Source organism: Scatophagus argus, chromosome 24 (genome assembly GCF_020382885.2).
Source record: "Scatophagus argus isolate fScaArg1 chromosome 24, fScaArg1.pri, whole genome shotgun sequence".
Classification (NCBI taxonomy): Eukaryota; Metazoa; Chordata; class Actinopteri; family Scatophagidae; genus Scatophagus; species Scatophagus argus.
This window is the reverse complement of record NC_058516.1, coordinates 5647140-5674475: the sequence shown is the minus strand read 5'-3', so window position 1 is coordinate 5674475 and position 27336 is coordinate 5647140. Positions and strand designations below refer to the sequence as shown.

General features: G+C 41.5%; 1 protein-coding gene across 13 annotated transcripts in view; it reads left to right on the top strand.

The window, feature by feature from the left end:
- The window catches only part of dmd (dystrophin), a 227969-nt gene extending 200701 nt beyond the window's left edge, over positions 1 to 27268 (top strand). For 9 of the 13 annotated variants that reach the window (XM_046382004.1, XM_046381999.1, XM_046381996.1 and 6 more), the window contains 16 exons: positions 137 to 198; positions 356 to 430; positions 2442 to 2643; positions 2756 to 2841; positions 3997 to 4154; positions 7004 to 7170; positions 8981 to 9092; positions 10343 to 10479; positions 11669 to 11707; positions 13507 to 13572; positions 17423 to 17488; positions 19858 to 20016; positions 20784 to 21027; positions 21681 to 21795; positions 22121 to 22210; positions 24452 to 27268. In XM_046382004.1, the coding sequence (XP_046237960.1) occupies positions 137 to 198; positions 356 to 430; positions 2442 to 2643; positions 2756 to 2841; positions 3997 to 4154; positions 7004 to 7170; positions 8981 to 9092; positions 10343 to 10479; positions 11669 to 11707; positions 13507 to 13572; positions 17423 to 17488; positions 19858 to 20016; positions 20784 to 21027; positions 21681 to 21795; positions 22121 to 22210; positions 24452 to 24570 (1897 nt within the window). In that variant the 3' untranslated portion in view covers positions 24571 to 27268. The other 4 variants (XM_046382003.1, XM_046382001.1, XM_046382002.1 and 1 more) reach the window with 3 other exon arrangements.
- The last annotated feature ends 68 nt before the right edge of the window (positions 27269 to 27336 follow it).

The following is a 27336-nucleotide window of genomic DNA, read 5'->3' as shown; positions in this document are numbered from 1 at the left end:
AGTTACTGGCTTTGCTCATACGGTCCCAAAATAACCTGTAATATGAGCTGTTGCATAAAAGTAACAATCAGCAAGCCAAGAAATTTAGGAAGAGTTTCAGCATCTAACCTCTCTGTCTCTTTTTGTCCCATTCCAGCCACCAGACCCAGACAACATGCTGGGATCATCCCAAGATGGCTGAGCTCTACCAGTCTCTGGGTAAGATTCTCATTTTGACACCTGCTGTGTGTATTTAACTCTAACTCGTGTCTTCTCATAATGCCCTGAAATACTTGAATGTGACATAAGATGCTATGTGACTTCATAATAAACACGGTTAAACTGTTTTTCGTCTTTGTCGTTTCTCTTTCTTCAGCCGACCTGAACAATGTTCGGTTCTCGGCCTACCGAACAGCCATGAAGCTCAGACGCCTGCAGAAGGCTCTCTGCTGTAAGTACTGTTATATATATTCTTTACATGTACTGTGTATATACCTCTCCTGTATATGTGTCTCATAGGATTTTTGTCTCTTGCTTCAAGTACACTTCCCTCTCATCAGGACTGCTTCTCTTATCGTGTTGCAGCCCTCCTACACTCATCCTTTGCTTTTTTCCTCCGTCTCCCATCCTCTTTTTTCTAATTCACCTCATTTGCCGTGTCGTTATTCTCCATCGTCTCCTCCTGCTTTGTGTATTCTGTCCTTTTCCTCTCTCTTCTTCTACCATCTTTGCCTCTCTGCCCTCACAGTCTGTATGTGTGTGTGTGCGTGTGTGTGTGTCCATATGTGTGTTTACTCATCCTTCTCGTCTCTCGCCAGTGGATCTGTGGAGTGTGAGCCGCCTACGGGCCTGTTATGTGTGTGTGATATGTTTTAAGGTGTATAGCTGCAGCCATACAGTACTAAAGCTCTATTTATACTATGAATGATTTCTAAAAATAAAAATGAACAGGTTCTATGATCTTTGTGAAGGCAGCACGGCACAGCTTTTTCTTTTTCCTTCACCCATTGCTCACATTATTCCTAACACCAGACTTAGTGGGCTTTTATTTCTTTCTGTCATTCTGTGCTCCATTTCTTCTCATGTCTCTTTCCTTCAGTCATCTTCTTCTTTTTTCTTTTTCTGATCCGTCTTTTATTCACTTAGTTTCCACCTCTCTTTCTCCTGCAATCTTACATGACTCTGTGCCTAAATATTTAAGCCATTATAGATATAAAAACCTTGACTCCACATAAAAGGAGAGAATTAAAATAAGATTTTTAAAAAAAGAGAAGATGGTAGTGATAAACAAAAAAGTGTGTAATTTAAAATGTACTAAAGCAGGTCTGCACTTCCTTTCTTCTTCTATAGAGCGTTTTAGTCTCTGTCAGCTCATTGTTTTGGCTTTAGGGTCCACAGCTTTACTGTTTTGGTTCACTCTCATCCGTCTCATCATCATTGTTTAAAGCTGTTCTTGGTGAGAAAGCTTGAAGGATGAAAGATCAGCAATAGTACCAGCTATAGGGCACTGAATGCCACTTTCTCCATGAACTTTGTGTGCCGCAGCCCCACCCTGAAAATTAACTTTGTCTTCAGACAGCATAGCTCACAGTGGTGAACATAGTAGAGCATTTAGCAGCTGAAGATGATATTGGATTTATCACTATGGCTGTCACTTTTTCAAGAAGTCGAGCTAAAATTATGGCAAGGCACTTGCATTTTACAGCTTGCTTTCTCAGATGGGTTGTACGAGACACAATTTGCTGTACTTATGGTGCTCTCACGTCAGGTCAGCGACTAACCTGTAAAAAGGGTTCATGTCAGCATCCAACTTGTAATCATCCCTGTCTGGCTTGGCACTAACTAATACAGAAGTGGCTGAAAACCATCATGTCTATTCTGTGTGGCTCTCCTGCTGTCCACCATTTTCTTAGAAGATCTTAGAAGAGAACATTCAGAAACAGCCAGTATACAGTTTTGTGAGTCACAAAATTCGCAACAAAAGACCTGATAGAGACGACAGAAGACAGAATCTGCGAACTGGCAGATTCTAATCTTTCAAAAAGAAAATAGATTTTTTAGCAAAGTAAATGCCAAGTTTCCAGCCTCGATCCAATTAATTCAACCACTGGCATGCACATTTGACAACTTTTCCCTTCAGTTGACATATTGACCATTCTGGGATCATTTGAGGGCAGTTTTCTGAGTATTGACACCTCGCTCCTCTCTCTTTCCCGTCTTTTAGTGGACCCAGTGAATGATAAAGATGACTAATGTGACACTTTATTGATCCCTTGAGTGAATTCGCCATCTCACTGCTGTCCTGAAGCAGCACTGAGCTCAAGGACACTTTGAACCCAGTTGGCCCTGCTGAAGGACGGTTTGAGCTCAGCAGCAGGACACGCTGCCACTTTACGTGCGTGTGTGTGTGTGAGTGTGTGTGAGCACTAACTAACTGCCGTCCTCTCTCTTTGTGTTTGCAGTGGACCTGCTGAGCATGCCAGTGGCGTGCGAGGTGTTCGACCAGCACGGCCTGAAGCAGAACGAGCAGCTGCTGGACATCTCCCAGCTGGTCACCTGCCTGACCAGCCTGTACCAGCGGCTGGAACAGAGCCATTCGCACCTGGTCAACGTCCCACTGTGTGTCGACATGTGCCTCAACTGGCTGCTCAATGTCTACGACACGTACGTGGAGGATGTTGTGCACACACACATACACACACACACTCTCTCTTACTCGAGTTTCCATTATGTCAGCGAGACTGAACATACTCCGATATGTTTTGGTGTTTTGTAGTGGTCGTACTGGGAAGATCCGGACTCTGTCATTCAAAACTGGAATCATCTCACTCTGCAAGGCTCACCTGGAGGATAAGTACAGATGTAAGATACACACACACAAGCGCAATGGCCAGTACATACACACTGTGTGGACGTCTTCACTGCTGTTTTGATTCATGTATGTGCAGTGGCGCAAAGTGCACAAAGGCTGAGTAAAGTGCCATGTAAATGCACTCTCGGCCAGTCACATCCCTGCGCTTGCTTGTCTGAAATAGATGAGCCAACCACAGTGGAGCGGTGACACAGCGACACTACAAATGAACCTGCTTTGCCAGGAAAGCATATTGTTATCTGAATATTATATAATGCACAATGCCACAAATCTGCAGCCAGAGGCAGATGGTGTCTTGGTTCTGAACAGTTAATTACTGTAAAAATAAATAATAAAAACAATATTAGTTTGCTTAAGCTGTTTGTATAACTGCATCAATTTCTCGTAGTTCTGCTGTTTCCCACATAATGTATCGTACCATGATATCATAATTAATAAGGAATGATACAGATATGTATTTATGGAATTAAAATAAATACACTTTTGCTGAAAAGATGGAAAAAAATGGGAAAAAGCACAGAGTAAAAACCGATCCGTCTCAGATGGTTGTTTTGTTAGCTGCCTGATGTTGTTTGCGTGTGATTTAATGAAGGTAAACACAGTGGACGGCTGTGCATAATAATTGGCAATGCTGCAGATTCATCAACATATGTGTCCTGCTGCCTCCAGGAGGCTGCAGCAATGTAATGATGTGGAGGAGAAGCTTTTCAAACAGTGGACAAGAAATACTGTAAGAATCACTCTTAGATGAATGCATCAGTCATTTACTGATGTTCCTGCTTTAATCACATGAATTATTTTTATAGCTGCTTTATATACAGCTATTGGTCTGTTTTTATTTTTTTTTCCAAGGGTTATTCCATTACATATAGCACCCAATTTCCAGCAAAATGCCAACAACTCATTTTGTGCTGCCTCATTTGATTGAACCTCCCACAAAACTAGACACAGAGGCAACAACAACTTCAAGGTCATGAAAATGCTCTAGTAAAGCAGCGCTGCTTGCACCAACAGAGTGTGCAGTATCAGACTCTATCTCATGCTTCTCTATCCACCCCCATCCATCATTCTCTCTTTGTACTTTTCTTCTCTTTCCATCTGTTTTGTCCTGTCCCCCATCCTTCCTCTCCCTGTCCATCCTCCAGTCTTGTTCAGACAGGTTGCCAGCGCGACAGGTTTCTGTGACCAGCGTCGCCTGGGCCTGCTCCTCCATGACTCCATCCAGATCCCCCGGCAGCTCGGTGAAGTTGCATCCTTTGGTGGCTCCAACATCGAGCCCTCCGTCCGCAGCTGCTTTCAGTTTGTGCGTAAAGTCCTGTCACACACACACACACACAAAAATTCTTTTTATGTGTTTTTGTTTTGAGTTAACAGCCTGATTTGACTTTTTACAGAGTTATAGACAGCAATAATGAATGTATTCAGTAATAATAGCAAGAAGTCAAACGCTGCAGTTGCCTGCATGTGTATTTGCGCTGTTGCCTAAGGCCCTGCAGATTAAGGCCACAGAGAGTCCGAATGTTTGTTTACATCAACCTATACAGGGTTTATTTATAGAAAGAAACTAGATTGTGCTTTACAGAAAATAACGGGCAGACCATCGATAAAACTGAGGATAATGAAAACAAGTGCATTAAAGGCTCTTGTCAATAGGGCCAGAGAGAGAGAGTGAGCGAGTGTGTGTGTGTGAGAACAGGAGAAGTGAATGACAACCTGCAGGGGATCAAACAAATGATCTAGAGATGTTGCTGGAATGGAGTTTTTATGGACAGACAAGTAAAAAAAATCTCACAAACAAATAGAGCAGAATGAGCTGCATACCTACCTGCATACGAGTGTTAAAATGATAAAGTGCGTGACGGCACAGGGAAGCAAGGAGAGGAAACTTGCCAGCTCTCGAGATCAGCATTCCCTTTGTGTTTCTTTATGTTTGGGAGCAGACAGCATAAACATTTGAGCCACAGAACAAGCAGCAAATCCAGCATACACACGAGGCTTCCAGTAATTGCGGTCTGACTGGATTATCCCTAATCTCCAAAAGATGATCCAGCATTTTCATGTTTAAAGTCCCTACTTTGGACACCAAAATGAGCTCTTCTCCTCAAATGTATTCAGAAAGTAAAGCCATTGTCATGTGTTCAACAGAGGGCCATTGACCATTCACGAAAACTGTCCTCCAAGCAGCAATCGTCCAATCGTAGCTCAGCAACTGAATCTGAGCACTGGAGGCATGTCAAGCTTTGGGTTTGTACACATGTTGAGGCAGTGCGTATGAGGCTGTAGGAAAGGAGTATCTAATGAGCAGATTTTAGCTTGGACACAGTCCTTGCACATACAATAAACACAATAGTACTGATGTTTCAAAGAATCAAAATACAAGAACTGAATTAAGAAATGTAAGAATGGATTAAAAAATTAGTTTGTCAGGTTTAATGTTGGCTGCAAACATTAGCATAGCTAGTTAGCTACATTAACTGGCTTACTACTTCCACTGCTTTTAATAGCTAGCATATCATTAGCTAACTTATTATTTTGTAACAATAACCTTACATTAAAGGCCGGTTGGAGAGTTGTTAACCACTACATGGAGCGATCATCAGCTTAACTGTTAGATCCAGCTAACGACAAAACAAAAACAACCAAAACATTGTTGCCTGCCAGAAATGAGGAGCTCTTTTTGTCGAGCTCTGTCTGAAATCATGAACCCGCTGATTCAACGAATAAATTACCAAGAATTTCGAGTTGAAAGTCTGCCACCAACATCCTTATTAGCTGCATATGTGGCAGGCATACAAAGACAGAAAGCTTGACAGGCGTAGCAAGCATCAAATTGTGATTTCTGGAGATAATCGTAGTCCCCTGAGAATTACAATCAGCATGTGTCACCTCCTGTCTACCTGCTTTGTTTGTGATTTTATTGCAGACATTTTACATGCACAGTGATTGACAGGACCACTAATAGACACCTTGATATATGTGAGCTGTCAACATTGAGATTTTTTTTTTGGTTTTTGATGCTGTAATGGTCTGGTCTCTCGATTGTTTGTACCTTGAAGCATCACAAACGTATTCTGTTCCAGACACCTGTGTCTGTCACTGGCATTTTCAATGACAGAAAGCATTTGCTTTAATTTTCAGTCATCATGAGGCTTGAACATTCAGTCCTTCTTAGATTCTGATTATTTACATTTGAGTGCATTGATGGACAGTACACAAACACACAGAAACAAACATGCACACCCTCAGGCATGCACATCAGATGAAAGATCTCATCACATTTAGCCTTAAAACGGCATATCGCTTATATTCCAGCTGTTTCCTCTGCAGAGTCAGTGAGCATGAGGGCGTGAGACAGAAAGAGAGAGGGAGATGTGGAGGGTCAGTCCCATGGAAACTCCACAAGCCTGGAGTTCCCAGAGTCCTTGCTGATGGGAAAGTGATGGATGAGTGCAATATGTTGTCTCTGGTTATTTATTTTTTTCCTGTCTGTTCAACTCTTTAATTTATAGAGTTGGACAGACATGAAAAAAGGCTCAGTGATTTTCTTAAACTGTAGTTTTTATCACAATTTGTTAGGGGGGACTTTTTCATTGAGTGTGACTCACTGATGTGTTTTTAATAGTTCTTGGACAGCGTTGGAGCTCTATGGCACAGAGACACAAGATATATCAGGCTTTGGTACACACACAGCATCCATTGCTGACTATAGGAATTGGTGACCACAAGAAAAACATATTGCCAGATTTTGTTTTAGTACAGAAAGTGTATGAATCATATGACCAAAACAATCATCCGTGCTGGCATTGTGTTACTTCTGGACGAAATTATAGTGAAAATGAATGATCCCCCTTTTTGCTGGGGACCCCCTGGAATTATTTTTTTTATTACTCAATTAATTTAACAGTTAATTTACCCAAAATAGCCTAAACTGCCTATAAAAAGCATCATTAATATTTTAATATTATATGAAATCATCTAATCATCATCTAATTTCCACTTCACTGCTGTCTTATACTACTAATATATAGTAATAGTAATAGATCTAATTTGTCAGATGTGTGATTATAAAATTAGGCCTACTGGACCTCAAAAGGATTGCTGTGACACACAGATTGATTTAATTACTATATGTCATAACAACCTTTTCCCCAGGCCAACAACAAGCCCGAGCTGGAAGCCGCCATGTTTCTGGACTGGATGCGTCTGGAACCTCAGTCCATGGTGTGGCTACCCGTCCTGCACCGCGTGGCTGCCGCCGAAACCGCCAAGCATCAGGCCAAGTGTAACATCTGCAAAGAGTGTCCTATTATCGGATTCAGGTCAGTGTCGCGATACCATCACAGCACAACCACCTTTGGTTTCACAGTACAAATGTGACTTCAGTAATTCACTTTAGAGGTGAATGGTCAACATGTTATCCACTTTTTGAGCAGCAGATCTGAATGTCTAATCAAAAGAAATGAGCAGATTTGGAGTCATTTTGCCGTCGAGTATTATATTTTTCATCTCATTACATAGAGGGCAATAAAACGCCAAATTAATTTCATTTTCAATTAAATCCAAATGAAAGCGACTGCACATGAAGATCTTTAGCTTCTGGGCTTTGTGAAAGAATGTTTTAATTTATCAGTGTTTGGTCTATAGCATATATCAGTAGCCCATTTGCTGTATAAGTTCTTTTTAAATACTGTTATATGTCCCCATTTTTCCAATAAGTGCCGGAGAGAGAACACATTTCTTTTTTATTATTGACATGATACAAAAGAGCTTTTCATTTCTGAAACAGAGTGAGCATTCTTGTCCCTGCAGTCGTCTTCTTTATTTAAACAGTAGGAGAAGAGAAGTGGGATTTTTTTTTATCTGTATTTCGTTTCATGGGTTGCACACTCAGAGAAACAAATGAAAGAGATGCTCCCTGGTTGGCTTCACAAAGCTCTTCTATTTATCATCACACCCAGTGAGGTGTTTTATAACCAGCTGTTTGATTCAAGAAGCTTCAGCACCTTTTTAAAGAAGCTGTATTGATAATTGGCAAATTGATATGTTACCAGGGAGTAAGTTTTTATTTCTTGTCATATTTTCTGCGTGTCATTTTGGGCCTCATGCGAGAAACACTCATAGGATTTAAGAGAAACTGCATTTACAAACCAACCAGTCAGAAAACTACATGAAATGGAGCCAAATAAACTGACACAACTGACTGCATGTCCTCTTTTTGACGTTTTTGATGTACGGAAGTGTGCATTCTAGCACACTAAACTAAAATGGTTAACAAGGTAAAAATGATAGCTGCTTAACATCCGCATGTTAGCATTTAGCTCTAAGTACAACTGTGCGAAAGTACGACCTGACTTCTGTTTCTCTTGTATAATGACATAGAATTAGCACATTATTGTAATCATACAATATTAACAGAATATCTTTGATGACATGGCATTGGTTGGTGTAGCAATGTTTTGTAATTGTTTCAGGTCCACAATGCTAAACTTATTATTTCATCTGCTGATTTGAAATATATGAAAAAGAAGGCTGTTGTGAGCTTGTGCATTAGTCTAAAAAGCTCTTTGTTGGGAGTTATTATTCTAATAAAAACACATTAGCCTCACCCATTTGATCAATGAAATTCCTCTCTGTCACCACAGTCGAGCCGCGGCTGTGAAAAAGCTTGTGAACCTTTTCGTTGCCTTAATCTAATTTAGCAGCAGCAGGGCAGTAAAGCAGCCCACTTGTACATATGAATGATTGATGATATGATTATAATGACAGAACTGCAGTCACATTTGTAACCTCAACTCTTGAAATACTCATGAACCCCAGGAGGTTTTTATTTTTTTTTATCTGGAGGTTGGGACCCGTAAAGGGAGGTGTGTCTGCTCTGTTGTTGGTGGGCCCCTTCATGAGAAGAGCAGTGATAAATTTTAATGAAGAGTCCCAGGGCCAAAGAATAAATTTCTCATTTAGGTACTGAGCTGAAGGAATTTTAACTACTCCCACCTTGGAGAAAACAAAGCTGTAAATCTCTCTCTTTTATTGATTCTCTGCTTTTTTGTTTCTCTTTCTCCATCATCCTCCCTTTTCCCCTCTTTCCTCTCTCTCCGTCTTTTCTTCCCGCTCCTTTCTCTCTTCTAGATATCGGAGTCTGAAACATTTCAACTATGACATTTGCCAAAGCTGCTTCTTCTCCGGTCGCGTCGCCAAGGGACATAAGATGCAGTACCCCATGGTCGAGTACTGCACTCCGGTATGAATATAAACATGGTTTTCCTCAGTAAACTGATGTTACAGAGTGGAGAATGTGGGTGCTCTTGCATCCTGTCTTCAGCAAGCCTTCCATATGGTGAGAAGTGATCGTTATATTAAATCAGGAAGAGACTCCTCATGTCTGTATGCTTAATATGGTTCTAGAGCCGGCAGGTGATTAGCACAACATGTTGTTTTCAAGTTACTCTTTGTTTCCTAGTAAAACCAAGGACATGTAACAAGTTAATTAGCATAATGTTCTTTATGCTACGCTAAGCTGCTTGGTAGCTCGCTTCATCATTGATGTAGAGACATGAGAGTGGAATCCACTTTCTCATTTGAGTTCAGTGAGAGAGCGAATAAGCACGTTTTGCCATCCTCACTGTTCCTGTCAGTGTCATTTCCACATGAAAACCCCACTGTGCACTTCCTGGTCAGCACCACAGGTAAAGTTAGCAGCTATAGCTCTTATGTTATGGCTCCAAATGAACGAGAGTGCTGCTCTGTATGCGCTGCATATGTGAATAAATAACCACTAACAAGTTGTCTACAATGACTTTGTCAGTGCTGTGTTGATGACCCAACTGGCCAAAAATAATAATTTCAGCTTTAAATTTCTGGGCTGTGTTTCAGTCAGAATATTATGACATTTTACAAATGACTCACTTGAAGTAATGACAGAAAAATCTAATTTCCATACTTGTTTTATTAATTTATTACAGTATTTCGGATGTATTTCTCTACAGTAAGCCCATCTTCAGCACAGACCCCAGAACTACTGCACCATGAAGGGAATACATTTTTTTTGGGTCATAGATAATAACAGAGTCATGGAAAAGTGAATTTTGCAGCAAGGCCACAGTGGAAACTTGAAAGAAGGCATGAAATATGTTCTTGCAAAACAGCATAACAAACACTGTCTGTCTGCTTGTGCAGCAGTAAACGTGAAGCTGCATACGTACATACAACACTGAGTGTGAAGAGAGGGTTAATTGTGATTTCTTTAGCAAAGGCCCGGGGCTGAAACTAAGATGCTGAAGCTCTGGGCGAGAGTCGTAAATCTGTTCTTCTCTCTTGTAACTGTAATGACACACTCAGACCTGACAATGAGGGCATTAACTTCACTCACTGTATAAGAGTATAAAGGCAAAAGAGCTAGGAATAAATGAGCGGCGTGTACTGAAAGGTGTGTGTGCGTGCCCCACTCCCATGGAGTGAACAATGCCATCTTTGTTCCCCATCTCTCTCCAGACGACATCAGGGGAGGATGTCCGGGACTTTGCCAAGGTGCTGAAGAACAAGTTCAGGACCAAGCGTTACTTTGCCAAACACCCACGCATGGGCTACCTGCCTGTCCAGACCATCCTGGAGGGGGACAACATGGAAACGTGAGTGTCACACACACAGACAAGGGCAAACAGAAAGCAGATTTTATTGCAAACTGAGACACACACTCCCACACACATGTGACCTGAATACACACACACACACACACTCCCGAGTCTCTGATAGCCACAGTGTGAGAGGAGACTTAGCTGTGATGGTGTTTGTGCAGTGTTGTGCCATGTGTTTGCTGCCTCCACGATACAAGTTTAGTTTGTTTGTGTGTTTGATATTCCTCATTGTTGAGGTGTGAGAAAAGGAGAGTATTAAAGAGTCAAAAAGAAAAGAAAGGAACACAGAATTTGTAGTATAAATTTACAAGGAGCCTAACTGATTTGGGATTTTTGAGATTGACACCAATGCCAGTATTTAAGAGTAAATAAACAAACCCTCTTGATTAGAGTCCCCGTATGATTCTGTGACCATGCTAATGCTGCATATAAACCATTGGTAAAGGATGCTCATGCTCCAGCTGAAGGCCCCTGGGCTGACATTCTGTATAAACTCACCAATACATCCACCATAAGCTATAATCTGCAGATAATATCAGCCGTGCTGATGATTCATTTGGCCTCTATCATGAATATTGATGATTATGGAGATCCCAATAACCTCTAAAACTATCACTGGCACATAGATACAGCATCAATAACAGAGAAGGTATTGACACTTGAAGAGGAATGATGAATATCTGTTAATCATTCAAGGCCGGGAAGAAGATACACAATCATGTGACGGTTTATAGTTTTAAGCAATGAATAAATGAGGGCTTGAAGGTTGAAGTTAACTTGTGTTAAAACATTCACACACAATACACATGCACATGGCGTGTGTCTTTCTATGATGCAACAGCACACATCCTTTGTGTTTGTGTGTTGCAAAGAAAAATGAGTGCCTAAGTTACCTGACATCATTTGATGTGAAATGATTTTCTGTCCTGCTCGTGTGATTAATGAAAATATAACGGGTCATCATTAATCGGCAGTGATGTTTTTTGCTGTGTGAGTGTGTGAGTGCCTGTGCACTGTAACTCATATAACTCATGTTTTATCATGCCGTCTTGTTCACTGTGGGTCTGGTCTCACACTTCTCGTCACCCTGCTGCATTCCATAGCACCACAGCTCCCATCATGCCTTGCTGTGCCGTTTCGTCCCACTTCCTGTGTCATCATCTCACGTTTTTTTGTCTTGCAGTCCTGTCACTCTGATCAACTTCTGGCCCGTAGACCATGCGTGAGTACCTGGCTCACACACACACACACATACACACTGAACCTGTATTCACTTTCTGTCTCCTGTACAGATATTCTTTTGGACTAATACACACACACACTCACCTCCACCCATTTCACACCCATCATGTAGAGTCATTTTGTCTGTAGCTGTGGTGGGCTTATATCTCATAGGTTCTTGCTCCTGCTTGACCCCCACATCATCCTGCGGATCAGTGATTCAGGATGAGTCACGCAGATTCTGGCTGCAATATGAATACTCTTCTGGCCAGTAAAATCCTGCACTTATTACTTGATTATGAAGCTTATTTGAGTCTGCGAACCCAGAATTAATATCTTGTGGTGTGTCACTCCTGAATGTGAGTGTCCCTCTGCTCTTCTGCTGACTGATAAACACCATTTCACTCATGACTTTTCACCTTCATACACTGATTCTGTTGAAATACAATGCTACGCTAACGGTATGCACTCTCCTCAGCATATCACTGCTGTTCCACCAAGATATACCACCATATTTAGAGCATTGATGGCAAAATTTTTGTCCAACGCTACGCTCATTCTCGTTGTTGTACAGAGTTAACATTAACACATAACTGCGCTACCTCAGCTGCCAAAAATTTATAGTTTTCTTTTGCCCACAAGCACTGGTTTTCTTCCAGTATGACATTACAGCTGCATCTTTGCAGTCTAACTGGGTCAGATATCATCTCCTTTTATTGTTGCAGATCTGGGGATGGTGTGCTTTAATACCGGCGTGCATCTGAATGAATTGGAGCATTCTCAGTATGAGCTAGGATCATCTCAGTCTCATTCTTTTGAGAAATCAATCACTAGTTTATGTAAAAGCAATTATAAGTTATTATTATCATTATATTGCTGCTCTTTTCTGCTGCAGTTGTTTGTTGAATGATAAACCATCATTCTCCTGCAGGTGCTGTTGTTCTCTTTGTGTCAGAGTCTGTTCAGGTTGACCCCGTTTTGCACAAGGTCGCATTATCCTCGGGTCTGTTCACATCAAGGCTCTCATTTTTAAGTTAACCTATGCATGTCAGGTTCAGGTTTTTCTTGGGTCATTTTGGACCAGTGAAGACTTGTAAGTAAGTGTCAAATTGTCAGCTTGTCTGTGAAAAGTGTTATCAGCCAGATGGAGTAATATTGGAGTAAAAAAAATGGAGTAATATTAGTGCCAAAAGCCTATAACACAGCCCTGGCATACAAGTAGAATTAACATATACCAAAAAACGCAAGGTTCAGGTTCCATTAGCATTGTTGAGTCGCGCTGCCAATGTGGTTTGGCACAATAAAGCATTACTACATTATTCATCCACTTTTGCTTTGTGTTGAAAACTCACCTGTTTGGGCTTTTAACAGATAAAACTTCCAAACGTCAAGGTGTCCTTGTAAAGGGAAGTTTTCAGTATTTTAAACAGTCAGCTCGTAATTTCTCAAGGACCCAAACACTGCAGGAAAAGTTGTTAAATCCTCAGAGACTCCTGGTTAATGATGTCAAAATACCAATTTTTCCCTCAGCATACGAGGTGTGACATCTCGGATCCGACACGTCTTTTTGAAGCGTGGGCAAATGTATTCCAAGTGCAGGATTGATGCGGGGAGCTTATTTACAGAGCATTTCACGCCATTCCACATGTGTGCCTCGTACTGTCGCTCCCCTCATAGCTCTCCTGTTCATTCATGTGGCTTGTGCACGTGTGCATGTGTGCATTGGGATTAATGAGTCCCTCCTGGTTGGATTCACAAATCTGTTTTTTTTTTTCCTATCTGTTTCTCCCTCTGTCGCAGGCCCGGATCATCCCCTCAGCTCTCGCACGATGACACGCACACTCGGATCGAGCACTACGCCAACCGGTAACACACTATCTGCATTCAGCTGCAGCTCCTCGCACTGTAGACTCACAATGTTGTGAACAGGACACGGTGAAGTAACCTTCCTCGTGCTCCACTTTTTGCATTCCCTGTTGCTACACCTCAGTCCTACAAGCACAGCAGATAGTAGTTCCTCCAGAGAGCTCTCCCAGACACCAGAAACATTTTGATTGATGTGAACTGGAATAATGATATTGGAGAAAATGCTAAAGCACAGCACACTTCCTGCTTTGCCTGTCTTTTCCCCTCACTGTGTTCATGCAGCCATTAACTCACAGGGGATTGGTTGCCCTAATTTTTTGTTGACGCAGTTTTGGGGAACTTTCGGTCAACATTCTCATGTTCACTCCACTTAATAAATCTGAAACTTGATCAGTAAAGATCTTTGTGGGGTCAGTCACAAATAAGAGGCGTTTTCACCTCAGAAAAATGTCATCAAGTGAGAGCTTCCCCCTAAGAAACGTGAAAGACTTAAAGCAACTGTTTTTAACCCAGTGAGTCTTCGTCTAATGACGAAGTCGGAGCAATGTTATTTAATGCTTTGATTAACACTGAAAATGTGAAAAACTTTCAGACATATGTCATATACAGTCTGTGATGTATTGTGGAGGCCAACCGATGTCCTATATCTTCTATGTTCCACTAAATATGAGCTGGAGGTACAGGAAACATCTTCAGTATTAATGCGAAGTATTTATCAACAAATTACAACTTCTCATTATCATTACAGTGGTGTTTTTCCGCAGCAGCGTACACTTACAGAAGCCCACTGGGAAGGTATAGTTGTAGACATAATGAACACTTTTATATCCTGACATATAGAGCGGGTGATCCCATGTTGATAAGCTCATTATGAATGTTGAGCGTATTTGAGGCAGAAACAGGAAGACAAGCTGAGGTTTGTTTTGTATCCTGTTGGGCAGAAATTCTGCCCACAAGCAGAGACCCTTTATTTTCTCATTTGGGATAAGCCACTTGAACATTTTATGGTAAAACATCAGTGATAGTTCACCAGACAGTACTTAAGAAATCACCTTCTCTCAACACTAAGCTAAGTTGACAGTTTATCAGGTGCACCTCTAACACAGTCCAACAATTTTGCAATAACTCATGATGTTCAGTTTTTTGTTAAAATGATCAGCTAAAATCAGCTAAATGACAGTGAATGATGCTGTATGATTAAACAGCTTCTCACAATCTTGAGTTTCCTGTACCTTTTCTAACAGCTAAAGCTCATGCCAGATCAATAATCCAGATATTAATGGCTGTATATGTCTGTGCTTTGAAAGCAGTGTATGCACGATTGTTGATTATTTAGAGGTGGAGGATGGGGATACCTTGACAGTCTGTGATTATATAATATGCTATTTTATGTAAAAGTCTTCATCTTTTCTTAAACATATTGTCACTGCAGGACTTTTTAAAAGGAAGTTTAAGCGCCATTGGTTTAAAATTATTGAAAATGACAAATAGTGTGAGGCTCAAGTAAAATGTCAAGATATCCCTTTGCATACAGTAGAAACTGAATCTCTACCCTTGATAAAGTGATGCATTGACTTTTTGGTGAATAAGCGCTCTGCACTGAGAGGCCAGTGTGTGCATATGCTAATGCATCCGAGACGTTGCTTGCACCATCCAGCGCGCCAGCATGTGCGCTCGAAAACCTCATCAATACTGGACTCAGAGGGGAGAGAAGCCATCAATATTGTGGTGGTGCCACACTGAGTCAATCAGAGCTTATTCACCAAAACTTTTCAGTGTTCCTTCAGTTTGCAGTGATCCCAGCTGCTCCCAGAATCCCACCGCTGAGGGACAAGAAGCAGTCAAATCAATCGAACAGAGAGTCAATCGAGCAGTCGATCAATCGGTCATTGAATCAGTCAGTCGGGCACTTTTGGAATCCCTCAGTGGAGTCAGTGTGAGGTCTGAGCCACAGGCCGAGTCTTTGATCCCTGCCAGAGAGAGTTTGACACCACTCACTGTTGCCTTGGGCTAACACACGCACGCACGCACACACACACACACACACATCTATATATATGAATACACAGCGGCACACACTGGCGGACGCACATGCTGAGTCACACTTGCCCCCTCCGGTCCTGTGCTCTCAGCCCACAGCGCGTCTAGGTCTGGCGGCTTCCAGATACCATCCAGCAGATTAAAGGAAGGTGCTGGGGCAAAGAAGTAACATAATTAAGCCTTGGGGGAGCTGATGGCCCATAGACTGCGAGGTTATCGCTTGTTTCTGTAGCGTGCGGGAGCTTATGAGTACAAACACACCAGCCTGGGCAGATGACTGTCTGTCTGTCACAGTCCATCTGCTTAAACGCTCACTGCCAAGTGCAGAGCTTTTTTTTATTTGAACGCTGATAAAGCCTCCAAATCTCTGTAGTTTTTGGGCAGACACTCCAACCACCAGGAAATTGATCTTGTGGAGGTAGTGATGGGGCAATTTAAATCATTGGCTTTTTACTCACAGCCATGTTATCGTGATAGATCTGATTGAGGAGCACAGCCGTGATGTTTTGGTTTTGGTTTTTTGGTTGTTTTTTTTTAAATGTGAAGCTTGAACCTGAAAGCAATTGGCAACTAGAAGGAAACAGGTAGCTTGGCTCAGTTGAAAAAGACACAAAACAAAAGCTATGAATGACTAACTGATGGTTATCCCCATCTCGAGCCTTGTTGTCACACCAGAGAATCGCCTGAATTAGCCACTTGTCCTGTGTTACATGCGTAGCAGCTGAAATTAGAAGTGATACCTGACACAAACAAGTGGCTTTTCAAGTCAGTTTTTATTTAGAGATGACAGTGTGAATTAGTGTGCTTTGGAGGTTTTGGGTACTCAACAGTTTTTCCACTTAGGACAGCCAATTTTCACAAATTTCAAAGTATTTAAGATGCCAGTTTACAGCACGTTTCAGATACTCACATGTCCTGTAGAGCCTGGATGTCTTTAGCTTAGCTTGAAGACTGAAGCCAGGGGAAACGGCTGGCATTGCTCACTCCGAAGTTGGGAAAAACAAACACTAGTGTTATTTTTTAAGAAACCAATGTCCATTCAACCTATCCCAGATTTAACCTTAAGCTCTTCCCCATGGTTAACACATTCGTCATGTTATTCTCCCTTATTACTGCGTTTGTGACTAATGCTCCGCTGAAACTCAACCACAGTAAATCGGTTACAAAGACAGTTACTTGAGTGAGTCATGTAAAATTGAATACCAGATAACAGTATTAAGTGTTTGAGGACTGCCCACAGCCACTTTAATAGGCTCTCAAAGCAATAGAAGCCAACTTGTGTAAAATAAAAAGAGGCCTGATACTGAAGGTGCAGCTTGAGTTTGTAGAGCATCAGTTGTAAACACTATAAAATAAAGTGGCACGGCGATAGACACAGGGTTACAGAGGGCTGCACACAGTGTGTGGGTGTCTAACATTTCATCTCTTCAGGGTAAAATGATAACAACATATGCCAAACACAGAGGAACACCAGTCTAAAAAACACACTTACTTATGTGCTTCACCAAATTCTCCATTATTCCCGCTGCCGTTTACACACAGTTAGTGTGACTGGAAACATTTTCCTCACTTCAGAAAAATAACATTTTCTACCGTTCATGCTTTGAAAACCGGCTTCCACAGAGTTAGAGATTAGAAGTTAAATAACCCACAGCAGGACACGTGGAGACTGAAGCTGGTCGCATCAGTCTGCACATTAAGTTAGACTGTGAAAAGCCACACTGGTATCCATATTTTACCTCTAGAATCTGCTAAACTGCTCGACCTTTTGGTTTTGGGACTGACTGCTCTGTTTCTTCCCCCTCCGCAGGTTAGCAGAAATGGAGAATCGTAATGGCTCTTATCTGAATGACAGTATCTCACCCAATGAGAGCATGTGAGAACCGCTTTTTTGTTTGTTTTTATTTTGTTGTGCCAGCCTCCTCACTCACCGATTGGCTCGCTGTGTGTATACTGGCTCTGTCTTCATTGTTCCCATTTGCCGGTCGTGATATATGTCAGTGACTGTGCTTACATATGCTCAACATACTGTGTATGAACTCATATAACCTGTGTTATTCTTGTTTGCATCATCATATACCTGATATTACCAGGTGATATCTGTACATCTTCTGTTCATATTGTCCTTCGGGATAAGATTTTCTCTGGGTGATATAAAGTTCATATGCAGCCTATTATCAAAATCCCTAGTTATGAGAGTTCTAGTCTTCATGTGAACATGTACAGTAGGTACAGTATCCATCTGTTTAACTCATCACTACAACTGTAACTTTGCATTTGCTTTCTCTGGGTATCTTTCTCAAAAAATGTTGTATTTAGAGGAGTACAAAGTGATTATTTAAAACAGGCATGGCACAGAGAGGGGAACAGAATTTAAAAAAAAAATCAAAATGATCATCTTGTCTGACATGAGCATCAAGGTCTGGACCAGAGATTGACTACTGACAGGAATGAACTGCAGTATCTGGTGAGCTGCCCGTTAACACAGGAGCAAGCTGGACACATGTTAAAGCTAGTCTGCATTTCACATGCATACATCTCATTCAATAAACCATTTTTCAAGCGGGGGGAAGTTCTCCCAGCTAGCTTGCTATTTGAAGTTAGATAAGAAGACGGTAATCTGGCATGTTTCTGATAGCAGCAGATTCTCCTCCAACAGAGGAGGTTAAAGAAAAGTGAAGCAACACAGCTGCTAAGTTCAGCACTGTCTTCACAGGTCACAGTTAAACAACTGCAATACATTTACAACACAGACGGTCGTGATTCTTTCAAAATCAATCAATTTTGCAACAAAATTTTGTAGTTTTAAACGCTGGCGCTTTGCTGCCCTGTTTCTTCATTTGTATCAGCCAGCAAGCAGCTTCTGTGGGTTTATTTTTGTGCACAGTGAAGTTGCTGAGCTGAAATTCCTGTAACAGCCAGAGCCTCCAGATGACCTGAAACTCATTAATCCCGTTTACAACAGTCTGTTTATGAGTCCAGATCATTCAGTGTGTTGTGTTACTCCTGCAGCACGCTGACTCTGTATCTCTACAGCAAAGAAATTCGATAATAACAACAGAGAGAAAGCACTGATACAGAAAATTGCTCGGCAAGTAAAAGTACTATGACTGGTCGTACAAAATAAGTTTTACGACATTGTTTTGGGCTCTGGTAATTTTAAATGGCCGCTTTTATATGGCGCATATATATTAATGTTTCACAGAGCAAGTAATTAAGAGATTAAAGGGGATATTTGACCGATTTAATATGAAAACTTCCATAAAGGAGCTTGAAGTAGAGGAAGGAGCTTGTGAGAAACAAAAAGCATGAGATTCCCTGTGTTTTAATCCATATTATGGCTCAGAAACACAGGACTGTAGATTTCCCACAATGCAACTTGGTGGCATCAGTTAGTCTGTTAAATGCCCACATTTCTCAAACCCCACAGTTTGTATTACAGGTTTTCTTGTTTTTCAAACTTAGTCTGAGTGTACTTGATATTGTGTCTGCAAGTCAGATTGATGTTCGGGTGTAACAAAGCTGAAAGTTTGTAAAGTATAATACATGCACAAGGAATTTGACCTGCAAAGATAAGCTTGTAATTAAAATTGCAAGGGTTAAAGACCAGCTTCAGTGTAACACATCACATTAGCTTTCAACATGCCGCTTGGTTGATAAAGCAAACAAGATGAGCAGAAAGCATCTAGAGGCTATTTTAAACCCGAGCTGAGAGAGCTACACACTCCCTCCATAATGAGTTTTACTTTCAGTAAGTCGGCAGTCATCTTTAAGGGGATTTGTTGTTTTCAGCCTGCTCATATCTGCAGCTCCTTTAGTATTCAGAATGGAAGATTGGCTGAGCTGAAAACAGTGCAGTGAAAGCAGCAGCATCCAAATACCTGGCCTAATTAAAATCATCCCAAACACCGCAGGCTGCGTGTGCGATCGGTCAGAGTTGGCAGAGCGTGGCCAATCGAATCACTCCAAAAATCCAGCGTTGCAGACATAGTTGAAGACAAATGTGTTGTAAAAGACGACAGCTCTGGGCCTCTCTCTGTTCCTGCTGTGTTTTTAGATTCCTTTTCTATGGTGCAGTCCTGTTCCACTGCTGCTGATTCATTTAATTGCTGATTTTCTTTTTCTTCATTTTCCTCTGTGTGTGTGTGTGCGTGTGTGCGTGCATGCACTGGTGTTCCTGTGATGATGTGGATGTGTATGTCTGCCCGTCATTGGTGGGTATGTTTGGGGTGTGCGTGTTTGCAGCGATGACGAGCACATGTTGATCCAGCACTACTGCCAGTCTCTGAACCAAGGCTCTCCTCTCAGCCAGCCCCGCAGCCCCGCCCAGATCCTCATCTCCATGGAAACGGAGGAGAAGGGAGAGCTGGAGAGGGTCCTCAATGACCTGGAGCAGGAGAACAGGTCAGTGAACCGTCTTTCTAACGTTAACTTCTTCAGCAGGATCAGTTGTTGAAGTCTCCAGGGGAACTCCAGGGGGATCTTGAAATTTCATGTTCAGTTTTAAGTGTCCTTAGGGTGAGAGCATGATACAGGATGAAGGTAAATGCTAAACATTCCCCTCTACCCTGCCACTTAAGTCTTGATTTCTTCATTTTTCTGTTTGTTTTATTTCCTAAAGGTTCCTCTTTAAAGATGTTGTTGTAACATGTTTCCCCTACACAAACCAAGTTGTTAATTTTCTAAGTGCAGACTTGGATTTATGTGTATTTCTGACAGGGTTTAGAGCGCTCTGAAAATGTCCATAATAAAATTAGACAAATCTCAACCCCTGTGAAAATTCACTTTGAGAGGGCGGCCAAGTGGATTTCATCAGTCCTAGAATACAAATGTCCTAAAACATGAATCAATAAAGACTTTGTGAGCTGCAAATATCTGATGCCTTTAGCAGTCAGTCCGTGTGTTACGTTGTTCTTAATGTTCTTCTTCCTTTCGGCCGTGTCTTTGCTCATTCCAACAAGGGGATTTTGTTGAAACTTGAGGAACAAAAGAAGAAGTGACCGACTCATGTTGAATCTCACATTATGTTAGTGCGGTGACCTAACTTCCTCCTCTGTGATCAACAAAACAAAAGTTCACCCTCTCTCCTAAGTAGCAGAGGGTGTTAAATATTTCACATGTGCAACGGAGCTAGCAGCAGTAGATTAATTTCTCTCCTTCCTTCACTGCAGGAAGCTACAGTCCGAGTACGACCGTCTGAAGAAGGCTCACGACAGGAAGGGCCTGTCCCCACTGCCGTCGCCCCCAGAGATGCTCCCGGTGTCGCCGCAGAGTGCACGCGACGCCGAGCTCATCGCCGAGGCCAAACTGCTGCGGCAGCACAAAGGACGTCTGGAGGCCCGGATGCAAATACTGGAGGACCACAACAAACAGCTAGAGTCCCAACTGCACAGGCTCCGACAGCTGCTGGAGCAGGTACACACCAGCGATAACACACACACGCTAATTCACATGGCATTTCCCAGATATGAATCTACGTTGCATATTTCACCTGAATTATCCCACATACCTCAGCTCTTTGTCTAAACATGGGCACTAAAACATTGTGATGTTTTTGACACATCATTTCATACCTGAAGGCAGATCAAGGTGGTCGTGTGCCCCTCGGCTGGACTTTCTGCAGAGCCTCCTGCCTTAACATATTAGAGAGAAATGAGTAATTCAACAAAACGTTTCAAGCAGTAGCCTTCTGGACATGTGATGGAGCACAAGTACATACAGACCAAAACACACAGGCAGGCAACAAAAAAACTGAGATGAAAAACTATTGCCATTTCCTAGTCAACATCTGCTGTTTAAAAATGCCCCGTGAGAAAGGCAGAAAATCCTCGCCTGCTGCAGTGTCCTGGACTAATAAAGCAAAGTTGATGTGAAGTTTCCCACCAGTGAGTTCAGAGTGAAGCAGCTTCCTCCACACCGTCTGACTGCCAGTAAGAGCTGACACAGAAGATCAGGCCAACTCCTCACACACACACACACACACACTTTTGACTCCTCTAATTAAGCTGTGTGGCTGTGCGGCTGCCAATTTGTCGTCTGTCTAACGTGTGTGTGTGTGTGTGTGTCAGACTGATTCCAAGGTGAACGGCACAGCTCTGTCCTCTCCTTCCACCTCCTCTCAGCGTTCCGACTCCTCCCTCCCTGTGCTCCGCGTAGCCGCCAGCCAGACTACTGACACAATGGGTAAGAACACACACACACACACACACACACACACTCCCACTTATATCCTTTAATTTGCATCCACCCTTTGAAAGGCATGGAGGATATAAATAGAGATGTAAGCAGAGATGTCTGATTTCACAGCTCGTAGACACCAAGCTGTTATTAGTCTGCACCGGACAACAATGCAATGTTTAATCATATTTGTATTGGTGTGTGTGTGTGTGTGTGTGTGTGTGTGTGTGTATTGTTCTCATTTCCCGAACACATAAACAGTATGACTGTGTATTATTTTAGCACATGGAACCCTGAATGTGGAAAAAACTTCATCTCCTTCCTGTTTCAGGTGATGACGAGCTCTCCAGCCCTTCCCAAGATGCATCCGGGCTGGAGGAAGTGATGGAGCAGCTCAACAATTCTTTTCCTCATAGCCAGGGTACGAAACCCCATTGCCAACAACAGCTTGTCTTGCATATAATGTGCACCCTTGAGTGAAATATCGGAAAATATCCAAAAGTCATTTAGATCAGATATAAGACATTAATTGCAGTTCTGTTTTTCCCCTGAAAGGATTTTTAAAAAAGTGTTTTTGAATGAACCCTTTCAAGTGAAGCTTTCCTTAAGGCGTTCAGCATAGAGGAAATAAAAAGTTTGCAGCTTTGATCTCATTAAAAGTGTAACTCCACTAATTAGCACAAAGATATCTATTATGAACATTTCCAGGTAACTGTGGCCTCAAGAAGGGAAAGCAGGCCTGAGATAGAAAAAATTTGAGGTTTGAAACCTCAGGCTGGTCAGGAAACTAACGAGTTCTGTCCTCTGCTCCCACAGTGATTTTTAAAATTCAGATTCTGTGCTTCATCAGACCCCACCAGCTTTAATGCACATGATATTTAGTGCACAAAACACCATCAGCTACAGGTGGAGGTCACTGTGTGTGTGTTTCATGACTTAAAACAGTCAGTTATCAAAGTAGCTGTAGGACAAAGAGAAGAGCCACAAAATCTCCGACTGATCCTCAGTGTAATCTTTCACATGACGGTCATCACTCATCATTTGTCTAACTGCGAGGCTGAACACGATAACATCAGGAACAATGCAGAAAATGAAAATAATGTTCATGACTGTTTCACAAATGGAAGATTTTCTGACTTTCCTCTGGATGCTGCAGTATAAACTCAATGTTGTTGAATTCCAATAAGATCTTTTAATATTTGTCTTCCACCTCATCACTTAATTGAATCCACAGAAGTAATTTGGTGAAAAGAAATTCCAGAAGGTACACTGATTGACCAACGGCAGCTTTTTCATTGTGTAAAATGAAAAAAGAAGAGAGAAAGATGTTTTTTTTTTCACAGATAAAGGCTTTGTCTCCTCACATATCTTTCTTTCTTTTTATTATCAACTTGAGGCTGATTTTTATTCCCCCCTTTTTCCCCCCTTTTCTTCCTTTCTTCTTTTTCTCCATGAGCCAGGAGGGAGAAGGGGACACCCATGAGAGGTTAGTGACTCAACTTTCTCTTTCTCCCCACCTTCTCATCTCTTTTCCCCACCTGTAAGGAGGATTTTCACTGCATGCACGTACCACCAACATACCACTTTTGGCCCCTACCAAGACTTGAAGTCTTGAGAGAAGCCCCTCAGTATATTTGTTTAAGAATGAGGCTGCTGTAGCAAGCAGAGGAAAAGAGAGGGACATTATGGCCAAGTGGAAATGTCATGGTGCAGTGATGCATTGGGAAAAACAACAAATACCTGTCCTCCCTGCCTTTGTTTAGTTTCCTTTCCCTTCTGTGTCTCTGTCACAGTGCTGCTGTCCCCATCACAGTGGGGAGTTTAGTGTGTGCTGTAACTGTGTGTCCTGTGACGGCCGTGTACGTGGCTCATCTCTGTGTGCGTGTAGGTTTGGGATGAGATCGTGTCTTCATAATGTCAGTTCACAGTAAGATGTTTAATGTGATTAGAAGTTGTGAGCGAGGTTAACTCAGGTCCTGAAGAAGAGATTCTTGCGGGCAGGGGAAGTCATTATCATCACTCCCTGCTGTGCTGAGCTCTGGGCTTCCTTGTGGGGGGGGTGATGAGGTCAGGGACAAGATGTCAGATATCAACACTGTCAGGTTGTCGTGATTAGAGTGTGTGTGTGTGTGTGTGTATTTATCAACACTTACTTGGGCATGATGTGGGTCCATGGTCGGTTCAGACAGAAATATCTCAACAACTATTGGATAGATTGTCACACATATTGGTGTTCTCCTCAGGGTGAATTGTCATAACTTCTCCCCCATCAGGCTTCAGTACCTCCAAAACTTTGGTTTGTGACCAAATCCTTGCAAGTCTAATGACATTCCCATCAGCCTTAGCTGTATTTTGTGTTTAGTGCTAACTAGCAAATGTTAGCATGCCACTAGCAGGTGAAGATAATACACATTATACCTGCTAAACAGCATGTTAGCATTGTCATTGTGAGCTAACATTAGCTTTAATTTTGTGTAAGTGCAGCTTCACAGAACTGTTAGCATGGCTGTAGATTTGTTTCCATATTTACCCTCATGTATGCTCAGTAGGTTAACCTTTTTAGTCTGTCACTATCAGTGAGTGTGTGTTGTCTAAGCATTTCCTCTCTCTCTCCCTCTCTCTCCCTCTCTGTCCCTCTCCGTCCCTCTCTGTCCCTCTCCAGGTCCCAGTATTGGCAGTTTGTTCCACATGGCCGACGATCTGGGCCGAGCCATGGAGTCACTGGTCAGCGTGATGACAGACGAGCAGAGCGCCGAACAGCACGAGGCCCTGCCCTTCTGATCCCACCCCACCCGCGCCCTCAGCCTTCAACCCGGTGTCCCACCCCTCCTCCCTCTCCTCCCTCTCCTCCCCTCTCCTCCCTCCCTACCTGTCGCATGCTTTTCTAGTCAAAACAACTGGATTGGAAACAGTTTACAAAGAGAATATATAATGTCTATTTTTGTGAAGGATTGCGGTTCCAGCAATGACGCGTTAAAAAAAAATGCTAAAGAAAAGAAAAACATTATAACTTGTAGATTTCAGTAGTTTCTTAAAACGTCCTGAAGTTGTTTTATTATTAACAGAGGCTGGTTTTTAAACTTCTATGCAATTGTATAAAACAAAACTGGGGATGGGAGGGGGGAGGCAACGAGAGGTGAGAAACAAGTAAGTGTGTTCAGTGTGGTCGAATATTTGCCATTTGTTTATAATTGGGGAAACAGCTAAAGCATTTCAGACATTTGTATCAAAAAAAGAATGATTGTAATCATAAGGGTGCTTTCTAAGAGGAAAATGTCTTTCTATAACAGCGTACACTACTGTCAAGGTAATGCAGGCATCCTGGATCTTTATAGTACGTTGTCTGTGAGAGTTTGTGTGTGTGTGTGTGTGTGTGTGTGTGTGTGGTGCCTAATTTTCACAATACTTTACTGCTATTTTTGTCTTCAGCTGACAAACTTCGTATTATATTTGAATTCTTCATTTATCCACTCATCCGTCCGTCCATCCATGCATTCATCGTTTTGTTCCCTGTTACGTTAACGTCTCTATGGCAACAGTTTTGTCCCTGTATTTGTTCTGAACACAGTGTACTGTGTGGTGTAGAAGAGGCTCGATTCAGAACTGAACCAAGTCAACAAAAACATTTTGAAACTTGGGCACGTAATAGGAAATAATTAGTCACAACTGATTTGGATTTCATTTTACAGTAATATACATAATTAGCAGAACTGAAGAAGACTGTAATCTTTTTTTAATGAAGTAGTAAATTTAAAAACAAATATTTGGTACTCAGAATGGATGATGCATCGTTTGCCTTACCTATTGATTAAAATTACTCTTTATATGCCATTGTAATTATATACAAATATTAATGTCTATAATTATTCTTTTTAAAGGTACCCTGTCTTGACAGTAGTGGTGTGAAGCTTTTATTTTATTTTCAAACTGAGTATCCTTTTGGTTCTTCCAATAATCAGCCTTGGAAATGTTTTATGACAGAGAAATTGCATTCAACACATTTATTAGGAGAAATGCTGAATGTAAAGCAGAAACTTTGTTTACAAAACAACCCAGTGATGTCACAGTATCCTGGAGTACACCTGTACAGAATGAGTAACTGGAACAAAGAAAAAGATGTTCTCGGGCTGTTTCGGCCTCAGATGTTGATGAGGAGGCCTCTTCTGTCTTGTGGTCATCTGTAAATCATGTACACGCTCTGGTCTATCAGTATTATGTGACATATCACAACTAGTTTATCACCTTTTATATGAAAGTAAACAAGTTCAAAGCTACTTCTTTCATAACTTAGCTGCTGATCAGTTGTGAAAGTGTTGTCATAGACAAAGCTCAACTGATGTGGATTGTCAAATATAGTTTTAATAACTTTTTTTTTTTTTTTTAAAAAAGGTTCAGACATTTATCTTCAGTTCTGCATCGGGCCTTGACGAGAAAACCAAACTGCTTATTGCACTGGTACATCTGCAATGACGGTTTTATTTCAAATATTTATCACATTAAGTCTTTTTGGGCTTGTTGAGTACACGCAGTACACTGTGTATTGGTTTAAAACTGCCAGTTTCCGTACTGTAAGAGGAATGTTATTTTAATTGAATCTGAGCACTACGGTGTTACAAGGCTGCTAGTTGAGATTATTCTCGAGAAATTCTTCTGATTTTCACAGAGAAATATTTGAGTTGTACGAAGCCCAGTAACATAAGCTCTACCTCGTGTGAATTGTCAAAGTCCCGTCCGGAGGCAATTTCTCTACTGTACTCGATCCCACACTCCTGTCAGATTTTTCATTATTAATTGATTATTGCTGGCTGACTGATTCACAGCAGATATTCTCTCTATATATACATACATATATATATATATACACATACATATATATATATATATATATATATATATACCTCCATACACATTCTACTGCACTGTAAGAGCCTCCTATCTGAATGTTCGGATGCTTTCATTGCATTTCTCATCTCTCTCAGAGACCTTTTTGACTCAAGTATAACAACCACAAATCAAATGTATCCGTGTGCACTACTGTCGTACCTGGGACATACTAGATATTTGTTTTCTGTGTGGAAGATGCGTTTTATTCTAGCAGAGTGTTACATTTTGTCTTTGGTTAAAGACCTATTTCGTTTTGTGCCGTGTGAGGTGTTCTGATATTAGCATGTGTGACTAAATAAACTCCATCCTTATTTAATGTATAACCACTCGGAGAAGTCCGTGGTGAGCGTCGCAGGCGTTAGACACTCGTGTGTTTTTCGGCGTCATATTCTGTCAGCATGATTCAAACGGGTTTTGTTCCGATCCAGACACTGAATTAAATTTGATTTTAACGTTTTGTGTTATTCTCACACCATTTTTCAAGTAACGCGTCAATACTTCACAACATATCAGATTCCACCAAATATATGCCTTACTACTGTATTATAAAATGCTTTACTGCATATCAATAAAGCACGCAGTTATGTTGATTTGACTCACCGATTCGGTTTCTTCTTTCTTGCGTTTGTTTTCTTAAGCAGGATTATAATAAAGTACAATAAA